Source organism: Pyrgilauda ruficollis, unplaced genomic scaffold (assembly GCF_017590135.1).
Source record: "Pyrgilauda ruficollis isolate IOZ18807 unplaced genomic scaffold, ASM1759013v1 scaffold85, whole genome shotgun sequence".
In the NCBI taxonomy this organism is placed as follows: domain Eukaryota; kingdom Metazoa; phylum Chordata; class Aves; order Passeriformes; family Passeridae; genus Pyrgilauda; species Pyrgilauda ruficollis.
This window is the reverse complement of record NW_024530488.1, coordinates 2,628,665-2,645,005: the sequence shown is the minus strand read 5'-3', so window position 1 is coordinate 2,645,005 and position 16,341 is coordinate 2,628,665. Positions and strand designations below refer to the sequence as shown.

Here is a 16,341-nt window from a genome sequence, read left to right as displayed (position 1 = left end):
GGCTGTATGTATTGGGGTGTTTAAGTTACTTTTGAAGAGGAGACTTTGAGAATCTCAAATGAAGACCATTCTAGAACTCAGATGTATTAGAAAAATGTGTTTGTATCATTGCATGCTAAGATGCCATCCTTTGTGTTGTTCTGTAACAGAGTATTGTGTACATATTTGCTTCTTACCTGCCACTTACCCAGGAACCCACATCTGATTTTTTTTCCCCGGCTTTTGAAAAGTTTGATTTCTCCCCAAAACAAAATTAACCTATTCTGCCACGTAGACATGAGATTGCAGACTGTGGAAGCTGAGGTGAGGTTCAGGTGTGCAGCTGTACTGGATGGCTGAGTCTGGAATCAGAGGCCCCTCCTGGAGGACAGTGCCATGTCTGGTGTCCTCCATGTGGGCAGCAGGGGCTCCCATGGAACTCCTGGGTGGTGCCTTCGGAATGGGGACCATAGCCAGTCAGAAAATGTACAGTTGTCTTTTTCTGGAGCTACTGAAATTCCAAGGAGTCAGGTGGAGCAAAAACTGGCTTTCACTTATGATTTAGTGGTGGATCAGGGTCACAAAAAGACATAGGAAAAACAAGTCAAATAGGAATTTTCTCAGATGACATCAAAATCAAGTGTCAGTGGGTTTCATTTGACTCAGTCTTCATAGCCTCATAAACTGCTTGATTAGCAGTAGAGGAGTGAGTTTGTCACTTAGCAGGGTTCTGTCTCCATCTTGACCCTGTGTTAAAACACCCACTCAGAGCTTTGCGTAAAGGTGTTTTTTTTTTAATGTGCCTTGTATCCGTGGTATAGGGCAACCCTGGATGTATGGACAGAGTGGAGAATGAGGTACTGGAAGGCAATGCTGGGAAAGGGACCTGGGAGTCCTGGTCAATGGAGAGTTGAATGTGGGTCAGCAGTGCCCTGGCAGCCAGGAGGGACATCTGTGTCCTGAGGGGCATCAGGCACAGCATCGCCAGCCAGGCAAAGGGGATTGTCCCCTGCTCTGTGGTGGCCTTGCCCCAAGCTGGTGCACAACGATGTAAGAAAGACATGAAGTCCTTAGAGAATATCCAAAGGAGGGCCACAAGGATGGTGAGGGGTCTTGAGGGGAAGCTGTGTGAAGAGCTGCTGAGGGCACTTGGTCTGTTCAGCCTGGAGGAGACTGAGGGGAGACCTCACTGCAGTTACAGCTTCCTTGTGAGGGGAACAGGAGGGGCAGGCACTGATCTCTGCTCTGTGGGGACAGTGACAGGACCTGAGGGAATGGCCTGAAGTTGTGTCAGGGGAGGTTTAGGTCGGGTATTAGGAAAAGGTTCTTGCCCAGAGGGTGGCTGGGCACTGGAACAGGCTCCCCAGGACAGTGGTCATAGCACCAGCCTGGCAGAGCTCAAGAAACATTTGGTGAATATTCTTGGGCACATAGTGTGATTTCTGGGGTTGGTTCTGTGCAGGACCAGGAGTTGGACTGGATGATCCTTGTGGGATCTTTCCAAATTAGCATATTCTGTTGATTCTAGGATAGTGTGCTGAATCCAAAATCAGAAATAATAGAATTGAGATGTATATAAAAACTAACCTAGAGTATTCATTAAAATTCAGCTGGATACTGGCAGTTTGAATTTTGTTTGAAGTTTGTTCTGTTGGGCTGTCTGTACACTTCTATATACATATATGTCACTGCATCAGTTTACATTTGTTTATAAATTATCAAATTAATTATAAATAGGTATAAAGGCAATTCTTGAGCTGAGCCAAACTGTGCCTTGGTGTGTTGTTACTATAAAAAAATTGAATTGAATAGTCTGAATTAAAGAAGTGATAGGAATTCAAAGTTTTATGGTTAATTAGTTCTAGAGAGGTTAAAGAAGTGGTGTGTTCTCCATGGGCATGCAGTTTGATGTTTTCTCTGAAACATAAATGGTGAATGAGTGGCTGAAAACAGGACTAGTGAACCACTGCCTTGTAATACTCTTTAAATTGCACTAATTGGATTATGATTGCATTTATGAAAGTGTGTTTGTATATTCTCTAATTAAAAGGAAAATACCTGAACAAGGATATCCCTGCAATTGAGAACATGCATCTGACTACAAGAAGCACTCAGATGATTTATTGGAGATGGAATGTTTTTAGTTAGCTGCAGCATAACCTGAAGCTGCTGTTGTGTGTCTTGAGGACATCACACAAATTTGGAGGGAGGAGTGATGGACTTGCTTAGGAAGTTGGCCTTGGCTAATGCACATGACTAAGACAAGTGAAACTCTGTGTAAGCCCTGAAATACACTTTCCTGGGAATGCAATTTAAGTAATATGCATGGAGAACCATGATTAGGCTCTAAAGCAAACAGTCTCTAAATAAGAGGAAGAAAAATATGCATAAGTTCTTAATGTAAATGTTTTGTATTTACTGGCATCTACAAAAGTCATAATATTTTTCTTAGATTTTATTTCATTCTGTGAATTTGCAAGATTTTGAGTAAATTGGTTATTTCAGTAGTAGCTTTCTTGTATCTTCTTAAGTTGTGCTACTTGTCTTGAGCAGAATGGAATTTACAAGAATGCTTTACCCACATCCTTCAGCTAAGCACAGAGGCAAATCTGAGGGTAAGTTCACACTAATGTCAGTCAGTCTGACAGGAGAGCTGCAGTTTGTCCTGGTTCCCTGGCTGGCATTAGGGTGAGTACTCTGGCCTTGCAGTGCACCACTTCACATAATTAAAGAAACTGAAAAAGAATCAGTCTTTGTACATTTGGTGGGATTTTGTTGTTGTTTCCTTTAGTACTCTGAACCAGCTCACTTCATAATTTAGCCCAAAGCATTAGAATAGGGAAGAGATAAAATCAAGCATCTTGCCCTTGGCATCAGCTATTTTGGAGCTGCAGCTGCTGGTGGACACTTCTGCCTGCAGTTTAAGCCAGCCTGGACCAGGATTGCTGCTGAAATGAACTGTTGTACCATTTTCCTGCTTTTTTGCTACCTCACTCCTTGTACCAGCACAAGTTTTTTATGTGGCTGTTCTGTGACCCAGCCCTGTTAAGGAAGAATGGTGGTGATTAAAGAAGGTTCATTGTGGTGGCAGTTGGCTTAGGGCTGCAGAAGAGTGCAGTGTGAGTTGGCAGCAGTTTGATTTCACTGGTTTATGTGAGTACCTCGAAACCTCCATCAGGTAGTGCAGAACTGACTGCATTGAACTGCAGTAGACTGCAGTGTGTGCGTTTGTATATATATATATATGTGGCAGGAAACTTACTCTTGCTGGTACTTCCTACTTAGTGATCTTTATAAACATCAGTAGAAAACAAATACTCAGTAGGGCATTTTTAAAAAAGCACAGATTAAATACCAAATACACTAATTTCAAAAGTTGCATTTCAAAAATCAGTTTCTTCCTAAAGAAAGTTTTGAGTTGGTAATGCATTTGTTCTGGACTTAGTAGGCTTACCAAGCCTTGTGAATATGAATTATGGAAGCTAGAGATGGATAACAGTCGAGTGTTTTGAAACAGTACAATTTTATTCAAAAGTGAACATTGTTCTAGTGACATTACTAGAGATCTTGAAGTTTGTTGGTGCTGCTAATATTGGAGACTGGGCAGGGGAGTTAGAGTGTATTCAGTCAATTTTTATTGTATATGTAATGCCTTGCAATTTCACACAATATAAGAGAAGATTTTAAAGTGTCTTGGAGAAAGATAACAGCATTGAAACTTAACTTGAGATGAGACATCATAATAAAACACTTAGGAGTATGCATAGTGTTGCAACAGAAATTTCACTCCAGTTGTTAACTTGAGGTTTTGGTGATTGGATCAGGAACTCAGCACTGCCAAATGCATCTTCCTGGAAGCTCATACAATTCTTTGTATCACCTTACTTGGCTTTTTAACTTCCTGGGAACTGTTTTTGTTTTATGAGGTGCTTGGAAGTCTGAGTTGCTCTGGGAAATTACATTTCAGCTTCTGTGGTTATACAATGCCTGGTGGTATAGGGTGGAATTGCTGTTATAACTTAATGCAGCTCTTTTTGTCTGTATATAACACAGAGAAGTTGAAACACAGTGAATATGGAACTGTTGGTATAGCCTTACAAGTTCAACAAATCTGATATCAGAATTTTCTTCATATAATCTGCTAAACTGTTTGGTGGGGATGTGCTGGGCTTCGTAGTGGGGCTGAAAGGCCAGTGGACCCAGGCTTTCATAGGCACATGCTGGATAAAGGGAATACAGGTCAAATTCCCTGGGTGATGTGCTAAGAGGAGTTTGGCTGCAGGGTCTCTATTAGTCTCAGCTGAGGTAAAATCAGTCTCTTAACTCCCTCTGACATCTGCAGTTAGACAGTGACAGGAGGAGAGTATTGCAAAGATTACAAATTTGGCTTTTTAGGCTCTTAACCAAGTCATTTCTACATAGACCTTGAGCAGCACCATGAATTCAGATGGAGAATCTGCTGTAGGAATTCAGGCACAGAAGAGTCAGAGCAAAGAGCTGCACACAGAGTAAACAGACACACATTTGGAATGTGTGTCAGTTTCTCAATGGTATAAAGGCGATTGTAAGTGTAATTTTTATTTAGAACATTAAAATAATGTTAAATATTTCAAATGTGACTTTGTCAGTTGTATTCAATAAAAAAAAATAATAAGTCTAAAATAGAAGATTCTCCATAGCAGTGTATTTGTTTCTGTAATGTTCTTTTCCAGGTGTGGATTGAGTGTCTATGCATATGTTAATACAGGATGTTGTCTTTTTTTTTCCCCTACAGGTTATGCAATGGTCTCTGCAAGATGGCATGTTCTTGAGTTGGAGCTTTTTAAGGCAAGCATATGCTGGTACTTCAACTTTACTAAGTGGACTATAATTTCTTCTCTCACATCAACTACATAAGCAGACAAAATTGCAAAGATCTGCCCTGTGTCGAGTATGACAGCCACGACTCGTGGCTCTCCGGTAGGAGGGAATGATAGCCAAGGCCAGGCTCCTGATGGACAGTCCCAGCCTCCCCTCCAGCAGAATCAGGTATGGTATTAACAATCAATTAATCTAAAAATAAAGGAATTTGTTCTTTAGAAATAGTGTTCCTGAATTATTTGGATTTGTATACTTCTGGAGATCTCTAGTCAAGTTAGACGTTTTTGTGTGCATGTCTGGAAGTACAACAATATTTTGAGAGATGAAGACAGTGGTATTGGCAAAGTAAATATGGTTGGAGAGCACGGCATTGGAAAAATGCTCCCTTTTCAGGCAGTGGCATAGTTCTTTCAAGCATACCTGTTTTGATGTGAAGCCTGTCTGTTTTGGATAAGAAACCTTCTTGGATTAATACCGGAAGCTTCCTCAAAACCACATTGTAGAACCTGCAACAGATTGGTAAAACCACACTACATCTGTGAGTTCGGTTTCTGCTCAGTTTTGCAAAAGCACTTTCTGGATATTACTCAGGTATCAGCCCTTCCAGAGCAGCTGCATCCGGGTCTCTGTTCATTGTACTTGACTTCCTGAACAGCTTCTCATGTTCCTTGCTTTCAAAAGAAAAGCAAAAGCTTTCATATATTACATCACAGTGTAATGATTCTTTTTTGTTGGGGAAAAAAATACCAGAGAAGATGCAGTATCATGTAAAGCCAAAACCATTTAAGAGAAAAATCATGCTTTGTTATTTAATTCAGTGTGAAGATGGTATTTTTTTAATACCGCAAGGTTTAGTGCTTAGTCCTTCCTGAGAGTGAATTGTACTTTGATATGCGTGGTGGGCTGGCCCTGAACTGCCAAGGAAGTCTCCACTGTGTGACTCCCTCTGCCTCAGTGGAATGGGGAAGAGAATTGGAAGGAAAGAGTGAGAAACTGTTTGGGCTGAGATAAATGAAGTTTAATAAATGAAAGGGGTAGGGGGAAACAAGTGACGCAAGTGCCATCACTCACTACCAGCTGATGATGCCCAGCCACTCCCCAAGCAACAGCTGCCTTGGAAAAAAACCCCTTTGTTTTATTGCCAAGAGTGACACTCTGTGGCATGGAGTGTCTTTTGGGTCATTTCAGGTCAGCTCTCCAGACTGTGTCCCCTCCCAGCCTCTTGCGCTGGTAACTGCTGGGGGCAAAGTGAGAATCACAGGATGGGTAAGATTCGAAGGGACAGCTGGTGGTCATCTAATCCAGGTTGCCTGCTCAAGCAGGGTTCCCTAGACCACCTTACTGGGGATTGTGACCATACAATATATCTCCAGAGAAGGAGACTCCACAACCTCTCAGGACAATCCATTCCAGTGCTTAGTCAGCCTCACTGTTAAGTTCTTCCTTATGTTCAGGTGGAACTTCTGTGTTTCAGTTTTTGCCTGTTGCCTCTTGTCCTATTGCTGGGCATCACTGGGCAGAGCCTGGTCCATCCTCTGACACCTTTCTGCAGATATTGATGAGATCCCCTCTAAGACATCTATCCAGGTTAAATAGCTCCAGCTCCCTCCGCCTTTCCTCAGTGAGATGCTTCAGTTCCTTCATCATCTTTGCCAGTCTCTGCTGGGCCTGCTCCAGGAGCTCCACATCTCTCGTGTCCTTACGAGCCCCAGATTGGACACAGCACTCCAGGTGATCCTCACCAGGGCTGAGCAGAGTGGCAGCATCACCTTCCCGACCTGCTGGCAGTGCTCTTCCTAGTGCACCCAGGATCCCATTGACCCTCTTGGCCACAGGGACACGGTGCTGGCTCAGGGACAGCTCATTGTCCACCAGGACCCCCAGGTCCTTCTCCCCAGAGCTGCTTCCCAGCAGGTCAGTCCCAGCCTGTCCTGGTGCCTGGGGTTGTTCTTGCCCAGTGCAGGACCCTGCATTTGCCCTTGCTGGATTTCAGGAGGTTCTCTGCCCATCTCTCCATGCTGTTGAGGTCCTTCCCAAGGGCTGCAGGGCTCTCTGGGGTATTGGCCTCTCCTCCCAGCCTTGTGTCACCAGAGAACTCACTGAGGAGTTATTATGACAGCCAGGTCATTGATGAATAAGTAAAACAGTCCTGGGCCAAGTATTGAACCTTGGGGGCCACCACTGGTGACAGGCCTCCAACTGGAGACAGTGCCATGAGTGGAACCTCTGGGATGTGCCATTCAGGCAGTTCTCAATCCACCTCACTGTCCCCTCACCCTGTCCTCCCTTCTTGAGTTTGTGAATGCAGATGCTGTGAGAGACAGTGTCAGAGCCTTGCTGAAGTCAAGGCAGACAATATCCCCTGCTCACCCCTCATCCATCCAGGTAGTTGTTTCATTGTAGAAGGCAATCAGGCTGGTCAGACATGATTTACCTTGAGTGAATCCATGCTGACCTCTCCTGATCACCTTCTTGTCTTCCATGTGGGTAGAGGTGGCCTCCAGAGTGAACTATTCTGTTACCTTTCCAGGGGTTCAAGTGAGGCTGGCTGGCCTGTAGTTCCCTGGGTCTTCTGTCTTGCCCTTATTGAAGACTGGGGTGACATTGGCTTTCATCCAGCCCTCAGGCACCTCTCCTGCCTCCAGGCATGATTCCAGCAGCTCTCTCAGCACTTGTGGGTGCATCCCATCAGGGCCCATGGACCGGTGGATATGAAGTTTAATTACATGGTCTCCGCCCATTTTTCTCAGCCAAAGGAAGCTTCCTTCCTCTAGACCTTCTCCCCGGTCTCCTGGCTGAGGCAGCAACAGGACCGCATTTTCCCATGTATTTATTTTCGTTGTGAGGTATTTGAAGAAGGCCTTGTTGTTACCCTTGACATCCTTAGCCAGGTTTAATTCCAGGTGAGCCTTGGCTTGCTTCATTGCTCCTCTTCATTCTCTGAAACATCCCAGGTGGCCTTTCCTGCTTCCACCTCATGGTATCTCTTGCCTATGTCTGAGTTCTGACAGGAATTATCAAAGAGAAAAACAGGCCTTGAATCTGTGCTAGCACTGTTCACCAACAGACAAAACATTGATGTGTTCCCAGTGCTGTTTTGGTCACAAATCCAAAACCTAGCAAAGTACAGGCTGCTGTGAAGAAAATAACACTCCCTGCCGAACAGATGTGGCACAGCAGGTGAAAAATGTTCTTGAGGTTTTGTCTTCCTAAGTCTTGTTCTTACAGTTCATACTATTTCTGTGTATGAATAATAAGAGACATCTGCATAACGTGTTGTATTTTGCATGGTCCATCAACGTGGATTTAACAATCACGTTTTCAAGGTTGATGGTTATAGTAGTGAGTCACTCATGTTTAGCAAAGGTAAAGAAAGTGTTTTTCATTGTTGTTTTCTTCTGTGCTTTTGTTGAAAACTATCTCTCTACTTAAAGTAGTCACCTTTTCTGGATAAGATTTATAAAAACTGGAGCTTCGGTGCATTTATTTCACCTTCTGGAAAAATGATCTGCTGAAAATAGAAGCTGTTACCAAAAAAAACCCCACTTTCCTCACTGGGAAAGTAGCTTGATTTTTAAACTGTCAGGATAGAAAAAATATAGCACATTTTATGCTCTATTTTTGTTAATAAATCTGAAATAAAATTATTTTATATTGGTATGTACTTGAGATGATTCTTTGGAATGCATTATGACAGAAAACTGCCAAAACAAGTGGAACACAAGAGCAGGTAGTACTTGAAGTATTTTCCATCTTAATTTTAGACTTCTTCACCTGATTCTTCAAATGAGAACTCCCCAGCTACCCCGCCTGATGAGCAGGGCCAAGCTGATGCTCCACCCCAGCTTGAAGATGAGGAGCCTGCATTTCCACACACAGACCTGGCAAAGTTGGATGACATGATCAACAGGTATTTTCATGCTTTTTAAAAAGATGTTGATGATTTGTGCAAACATCTTGACAGTGGAATCAGAATTTTTATGTTTTTGTTTCACTGGGTTTCTTGAAATGCTTTTTTTGTTGCGTTAAAGTTGTAAAGAGAAGGGTAAAGCAGAATGTGTTTTTATTTGGGTTGGTTAGGTAATACTTGTCAGGTGCATTTAAAAATCTATGTGCTGAGCCTATATTTAAAAGCATTACAATGGGGCAAGAATTCTTGATTTTTCAGAAGCACAATTGAAATTGAGTTTGTTTGTTTTTGAATATAGGCCTCGATGGGTTGTTCCTGTATTGCCGAAGGGGGAATTAGAAGTTCTTCTAGAAGCTGCTATTGACCTAAGTAAAAAAGGTAACTGAAAGACATTTGATTATTGGACTGGTGTGCAAAGTTTTTTTTTTCTTCTTTTGAATCCCTGGTGAAGGCTTGAAAAATGGTTAATTTCTGTTACAACCCTGGTTTTGAAGATGGTATCAGAGTGCTATGCAAAATCTTCACAGATGAGAACTTTAAAAAAGCCATGAATGTAGTTAGAAATAGGTGCCTTAGCACGAGTAGGGAAGTTGAATAAGCTCAGAGACATAAAAATCCTGTCATTCCTGTCATACCTGTTTTCTGTATTCACTTTGATATCAGACCTACTGGGTTTGGTCTTTATAGCAGATGCTAAAACGCAAAGAATTCTAGTTGTTTTTATTTTTTAATAGGTTTCTAGTCTACCTTTCAAATGTCTTGCTAGAAATTTTTGTTCAGATTTGGCACTCGTATACTTTTAAGAATATCAGAGAAAAGTTAGAATTTTAAACAGCATGGCTTAGACTAATAGTCTTACCAGTGGTTACTGGTGTCTGACTTGGGACATATCAGGACAGTATATGTGCCTGTTAAATTGTACTGGTCAGATTGACAGGTTTGCCATGTGTTCTGGAGAGTTCTGTTCTCCTCGGAGGTTGCTTGTGTTTGAGTAATAGCAAGAGTCACAGCAAAATAATTTTTTAGGATATCTACACTCACCAGCTCTTTGTGTTCCAAATTTGGCATTATACAAAGTGCCTGTTCTTTCTTCTGCATACCTGTGCTGGCCAGGATAACTTCATTTCCATGTTAAAAAATGTTATTCTTAGGCAGCTTTAAGACTAAAAAGCTGATTGTGGTCATGATATTCTGGGTTGTCTTAATTGTTAAGTCTCTTTTGCTTCAGAGCACTCTGTGAAACAAAGTTAGGGTGCATCCTTGTGATCCAACAAGGATAATGACATATTGTTGCCAACACTGATTTATCAGCTGTAGTTGTGCTTGGAATTGGTGGCTTTGTGTGTAGCTGGGTCTGGCAGGAATCCTCAAGCAAGTGTAGGATGTTCAAGGGATCACATCTGTTCTGAAGGAAAAAGAATGCCAGCTTTTCAAGAGAAAGTGCAGCCACCTTTGTGTCTGCGTTGTTGGAACAGTGCAGTAAGAAGAAATTATCTGCTTGTGATTTGTGAGAGAGAAGTATATTCTGCCAGCTGTTAAGTCATCTTTAGAAAGAAGAACAGCCCAAAACCTGAAAGCTGTCAATGCGTTGAAGTAATAAGATCAGAATGAGATTTCTAACTACTCCTGACATCAATGTACTTCCCCAAAGCATCAGGCTTTGTTGAAAGTTCCCCAAAACAAAAGCTTATTTTTCCTCTTGAAGTTTTGAAAAACAGTGGAAATATATTCATATGCTTTTGCACTTTGATTTTGATTAAGTTGTTGGTGTGCAATTCTAAAAAGTACTTCTGTGTTGCTACTTAGTCATGTTTCCTCTTGCCCTCTAGATAAACTGCTATGTGTAAATGCTAGAATTATTGGTTAAGGAGAAAACAAGGAAAGCTCTTAAAAGTAGGTTGTTTACTGTGTTATCTTAACAGGTTCATCCTAGATTTTTGGAGGGTTTTTTGCTACTTGAAGTTACATGATGGCTAACGTGGTTCCTTTTAAATAACTTCCAGTTCCCAAGGAATATGATAGGGTGTAACTGACACTGTTTTGGTAGCTCAGAGCTTGGCAGACACTGTTTGAGAGTGGGGTATATATAGAGGAGGAATAGAAACGGTTTGGTTGTATATATTTCTTAACAGATTGAACTGCTCCGTTATCTCAATAACATCTAAAATTCAACCCCTTGCTACCTGTCTGTGGGAATGTTCCATATTCTGACAAGATCTGTTTCCAAAAGGAGGAACTGAAAGGATCTACTGAAAAATAACCAGCTTTTGAATTACATAAACTCTGTATTTCTGACTGTATCCTATTTAAATTGTGAAGCAACAAAACCTAGAAAGACCCCACTACATGTTTTTGCAGGCACTATTTTCTTGTGGTTAGGGCTCTTAAAAACCTTTTATTCCTAACACAGCCCATGGCCATCAGCATTCTGGAGTGACTTCAGGGTATCTACTTTTTGTGACCCTGGCTATAAAATAAGAGTGATATTTGCATCATCTTTAAATCTTTCCAGGAACTACAATTGAAAGGGACATAACTAAACTAATTGAAAGCACTTATATGAATGAAATGTCAGCATTACCACCTTCAAGTGAAAGGAGTGAATTTGACAGGGTAGTGTGAATCCTGTTAGACTGTGACTTGCATTATTCCTGGCAGATGCACTCATTTATGGAAAATTCTCTTTTTATGTGTAGGCATCGATGTATTACTCTTTGTTGAGCAATGAGCCATGAAACTGTCAATAGGTGGTCTAGAGTTATTTGCTAATAGAAGAAAACCTATTTGAAAAATAGCATTTAATAGCTAGACTGATGTTTATCTTCACAATAAATCTGGAATACTTATGGAGTATTTTCAGTAATGACATTTGCTCCAGAAGTAAATGCCATGGTGAATGGAATGCTATAAATTAAAAAACAACAACAACAAAAAAAGTTTATTCTAAGGTTTTGGTTTTTTGTAGGCAAGAATATTCTCCTCTCTTTCTTTCAGAAGGATTTTATTGTTCCTAACATTTACACTCAGTTTTTAACATGCTGCCAGAACTTTACAATGTGGCACACACAAGCAAGGTGCAAGACAACTTCTGGATTTATAACTAACTTAAACTGAAATGAGATTTCACTACACAATATTAGACTTGGTCCCAAATCTGTGTTTTTGATGAATTGCACCGAATGGGAGAGAGAGAGAGGCCCTAGGGACAAAAAAAATTAAATCTGTGTGTGCATGGGCACATGTGCATCCAAAACTTAGGCCAGCCCGGCAATGGGAGTTGTTTCCAGCACCCTCTGAAGACCATCTCATCTCTCTCAAGATGATTAATCCGCATTTCTGTGGGACCACTACTGAGTTCCTTACTGAAACTGTATCTTCTGCATTTCCTTGAAATGGTTATTTTTACCTCTCTTCACTCACTGGTTTTGCTGTTAGCAAGTAAATAAGAGAGAACATAAAGAAGAATTGTACTTACTCTTATTTTTGCTAGTATATCTATCAAAGTATGTTGTAAACATGGGGGAAAAAACCAACCCAAATCACATGTTTTTTAAAAAAATTTAAAAATAATGTAAAAGAGTGTAATTGTTGAGGTGGTTTTAGTAGAACATTAATCCGTCGAGTTTTTTGTCCATTTAAGCTTATGTAAGTGTGTTTTCATCCAAGACTTGTTTAGGATCAGTTCTGAAACTTTAAACACCAAACCTTTGAAGTCCAAATGTTGTGATTTAACCCCAGCCAGCAGCTAAGCACCACACAGCCACTTGCTCACTGCCCCTCTGCTGGGATGGGGGAGAGAATCAGAAAGGGAAAAGTTAAAAAACTCATTGGTTGGGATAAAGACAGTTTGAGAGGTAAAACAAAAGCCTTCTGTGCCAGCAAAGCAAACCAAGGAATTCATGCACCATTTCCCGTGGTTGGGCAGGTGTTCAGCCATCCCCAGGACAGCAGAGCTCCATCACATGTGACGGTGACTTGGGGAAACAAACAACATCACTTCAAGCATCTCCCCCTTCCTTCTTCCTCAGCTCTGTGGGCTGATCATGGCACCATATGTCAATATACCTGTGGTCCTTAAGGCTCAGCTGTCCTGACTGTATCCCATCCCAAATCCTTGTGCACCCCCAGCTTACTTCCTGGCAGGGTGGTGTGAGGAGCAGGAAAACCTCGGATCTGAGAGCTCTGCTCAGCAGCCCCTGTGTTACCAGCACTGTTTCCAGCCCAAATCAAAACACAGCCCTGTACAAGCTACAGAGAAGAACTTAACAACACCAGCACACCAAATCTCTGCTTTCAGCATGTAAAATGTTCATGTAACAACTAATGAAATTCCATGTCTAATAGTTTGTTGTTCTTTCTTATTTTAAATAGGCCTTGATGTCAAAAGCGAAGCATGCCAGCGATTTTTTCGAGATGGGTTAACAATATCCTTCACAAAAATCCTTACAGACGAGGCAGTGAGTGGCTGGAAGTTTGAAATTCATGTGAGTTTTTAAAGTTGTGTTTCTGAAGAGCATGGTAATTTAAAAATGAAGGAGACTGCCATTGTGATTAGGGGGAGACTGTAAAAACTGGAGCTCATCTTTGAAATTCAGTAGTGAATTGTGAGAAAACTGTTGTATGCATGGATCTGGACAGGCAGTGGGGAGTCATCTTTCTGTCAGTGTTTCACTTTATTGCCTCCAGAGTTTTGGAAGGAAATAAAACATGAGAGATGATTTGGGGAGGACTGGAACCGTGTATGTTCCGAGTTTATAGTTCATATTCATTGTACAGTCCCCTGCCACATTCTTACTTCTTCTTTTTTTTTATTAACAGAGATGTATTATTAACAACACTCATAGACTAGTGGAACTCTGTGTGGCCAAGCTGTCCCAAGATTGGTTTCCCCTTCTTGAACTTCTTGCCATGGCCTTAAATCCTCACTGCAAATTCCATCTATACAATGGTACTCGTCCCTCAGAAACAGTTCCTGCAGGAGTCCAGCTCGCTGAAGATGAGCTTTATGCCCGTCCTCCTGACCCACGATCACCAAAGGTGTGAGAGCCCTTCCAGACCTGTGTGTTTTATTCTGTGCAATGTTACCTAATGACACAGCAGCTGTAGAGAAGTGTTTTTAGAGTGGGGGCCAAAAGTCCTCTTCATTCTTATGTCACTAAGTTGTTCTGTCACTTATGACTCCTGATTCAATGCACATTTCCCCTTCTTACTCTTCCTGTCTTTGGTCCACCATCAAACTGTGTCATGTGTTTCTGTGGTAAGCTGGCACAACTGCTGGAATGCCATTCCTACTGTGCTAATTGGCTTGCTTGCATTTGCCATTTGATGGATTTACCTTCTCCCTTAACATGAAATTTTGTAGGTGACACACTTTGAGGTGGAGATTATGTGATGAATTAGGAATTTTCTCTCCCTTACAGTTTCCAGTGGTGGAAGAAATGTTTTTTAATTGGACACGAGATACCACTGTCAGTGTGGTTTTTTCAGTGGCTTTGGTTTGGTTTAGTTTTGTTTTGGGGGGATGTTGAAGGTTTGGGTTTTTTGTTTGTGTTTTGTAGCTGTGGTTTCTTGGGGTTTTGTTTTGGTTGTTTTATTTTTTTAACTGGAAGTGAAGATTAGCAGTCTTCACTTTTAGCAATCTTGAGTCTGGAGTTTTCAGAATTGATCGCCAAATGGCATTGATAAGACTCCTTTATATATATTTACACACACACTTTTTTTTTGTTTTCTTAAAGGTCTTCTTTTTTGGTTTCTAATTTTTTTTTTCTTTAGTGGAACTGCTGGCTATCTACCTGTAAGAACCAAGGATAAAAAACTCCACTGTCCTTGGACTTCCCTCGCATTGCTAGTTGTGTTTAGAAGAATGTTACTTTGCATTCTTAATGTTGTTATGTGTGACATTATCACATCCAGGACAAAGAAAAAATACCCAAACTGTCAGACTTTCTGTAGTAATTTAGCAGCTAAAGCTGGACCTAAATTATAGTAAATTTTATTCCTAAATAAATTTCTTTGAGTAGCTCATCTACAGCATCTGCTCTTTGGCATGATAACAGAAAAGATCTTGTTGCCTGTTTCTGAGCATTTCCTTAGAACTGAATACGTAAACTGTGTAAAGACTATTTTAAAGCAAATGTTGTTATTGAAAGGTACTTGAAAGTACTTCTAGATGGTGCTTTTCAAATACCAGAAAATAACTGTTTGTTTTATTACAGGGTTGGCTAGTAGATCTTATCAACAAGTTTGGCACATTAAATGGATTTCAGGTCTTGCATGATCGATTCATGAGTGGATCAGCATTGAATGTTCAAATAATTGCAGCTCTCATCAAGTAAGTTTTATTCTAAATAATGATTTATGCATTTGCAAAAGTTGGACTCAGTATAAAATACTATGTTAGCAGAAGGCTTAAGACTTTTGTTGAAGCACTTGCTTTCACTCCATCTCTTCAGCTGGTTGTGTCTACCTTCACCATTTCATGTGCTTCTAAGTAGATATGAGTTTCTTTAATTAATTGCACCTTATTGTCATAATATTGCATGACTACTGATTATGACACTTGCCTTTTCTTCTTTGTTTTTTTAGGCCATTTGGACAATGTTTTGAATTTTTAACATTACATACAGTGAAGAAATACTTCCTTCCAATTATAGAAATGGTTCCACAGTTTTTAGAAAATTTAACAGATGATGAACTGAAAAAAGAAGCAAAGAATGAAGCCAAAAATGATGCTTTGTCAATGATAATCAAATCTCTAAAGAACTTAGCTTCAAGAGTTCCAGGACAAGAAGAAACTGTAAAAAATTTAGAAATATTTAGGTTAAAAATGATTCTTAGGTAAGATGCTACTACTAATATAGTATGCCACTGGTGACATTATTTTCCACACTTCTTACATTAAATTTTTCTCACAGGTTGTTACAAATTTCCTCTTTCAATGGTAAAATGAATGCACTAAATGAAGTTAACAAAGTAATATCCAGTGTGTCATACTATACTCATCGACATGGTAATCCTGAAGAGGAAGAGTGGCTCACAGCTGAAAGAATGGCAGTAAGTGCTCCTTTTCAGTGAAGTTCATTGCATAGATTTGGTTTCTCCTTTGTACTTCAGCTGTAGAAGTAACTCTATATTGTGGATTCAACACACACTGTTTACTTCCATATACAGTTTTAGAAACATTAGGTGTCATGTCATGGTAGTAAAGCACTTTAATGGTAGCCTTTCTGTGAAAAAATGCTGCATTTGTGTCAAAGCTGCTGTTGAGGATTACTTTTCAGTGCTGCTAAAATCATGGCTCAAAAATTGATCCTTGGATAGTGTGTGTTTTATATGGAGTTTTAAAAAACCCAGAGAAACCTAGATAAAACAAATGTGATTCGTTTGTAACTGCGGTGTTGCAGTAACTAGAAATGTAATGGTCATTTAAATAAGGATATGGTCTGGGTTTGGTGCTTCGGCTTTTTCTCATTAGAGTTCTAAGTGACTGGTCTGCTTCTCACATTTCAGAAGCTGGATGCTTCAGTACAGAAAACTCTAGATACCACATTTTTGTTTTAATCAGTATTGTTGTATTTTAAATACTGTTGCTT

The 16,341-nt window shown here is 40.5% G+C and overlaps 1 protein-coding gene across 5 annotated transcripts in view; it reads left to right on the top strand.

The window, feature by feature from the left end:
- The window catches only part of USP9X (ubiquitin specific peptidase 9 X-linked), a 96,704-nt gene that overhangs the window by 19,182 nt on the left and 61,181 nt on the right, over nt 1-16,341 (top strand). For all 5 annotated transcript variants that reach the window (XM_041487923.1, XM_041487921.1, XM_041487920.1 and 2 more), the window contains exons 2-9: nt 4,754-5,007; nt 8,604-8,749; nt 9,048-9,127; nt 13,121-13,233; nt 13,568-13,786; nt 14,965-15,080; nt 15,335-15,586; nt 15,664-15,802. In XM_041487923.1, coding sequence (XP_041343857.1) covers nt 4,912-5,007; nt 8,604-8,749; nt 9,048-9,127; nt 13,121-13,233; nt 13,568-13,786; nt 14,965-15,080; nt 15,335-15,586; nt 15,664-15,802 — 1,161 coding nt within the window. In that variant the 5' untranslated portion in view covers nt 4,754-4,911. The remainder of the gene's footprint in view (nt 1-4,753; nt 5,008-8,603; nt 8,750-9,047; nt 9,128-13,120; nt 13,234-13,567; nt 13,787-14,964; nt 15,081-15,334; nt 15,587-15,663; nt 15,803-16,341) is intronic.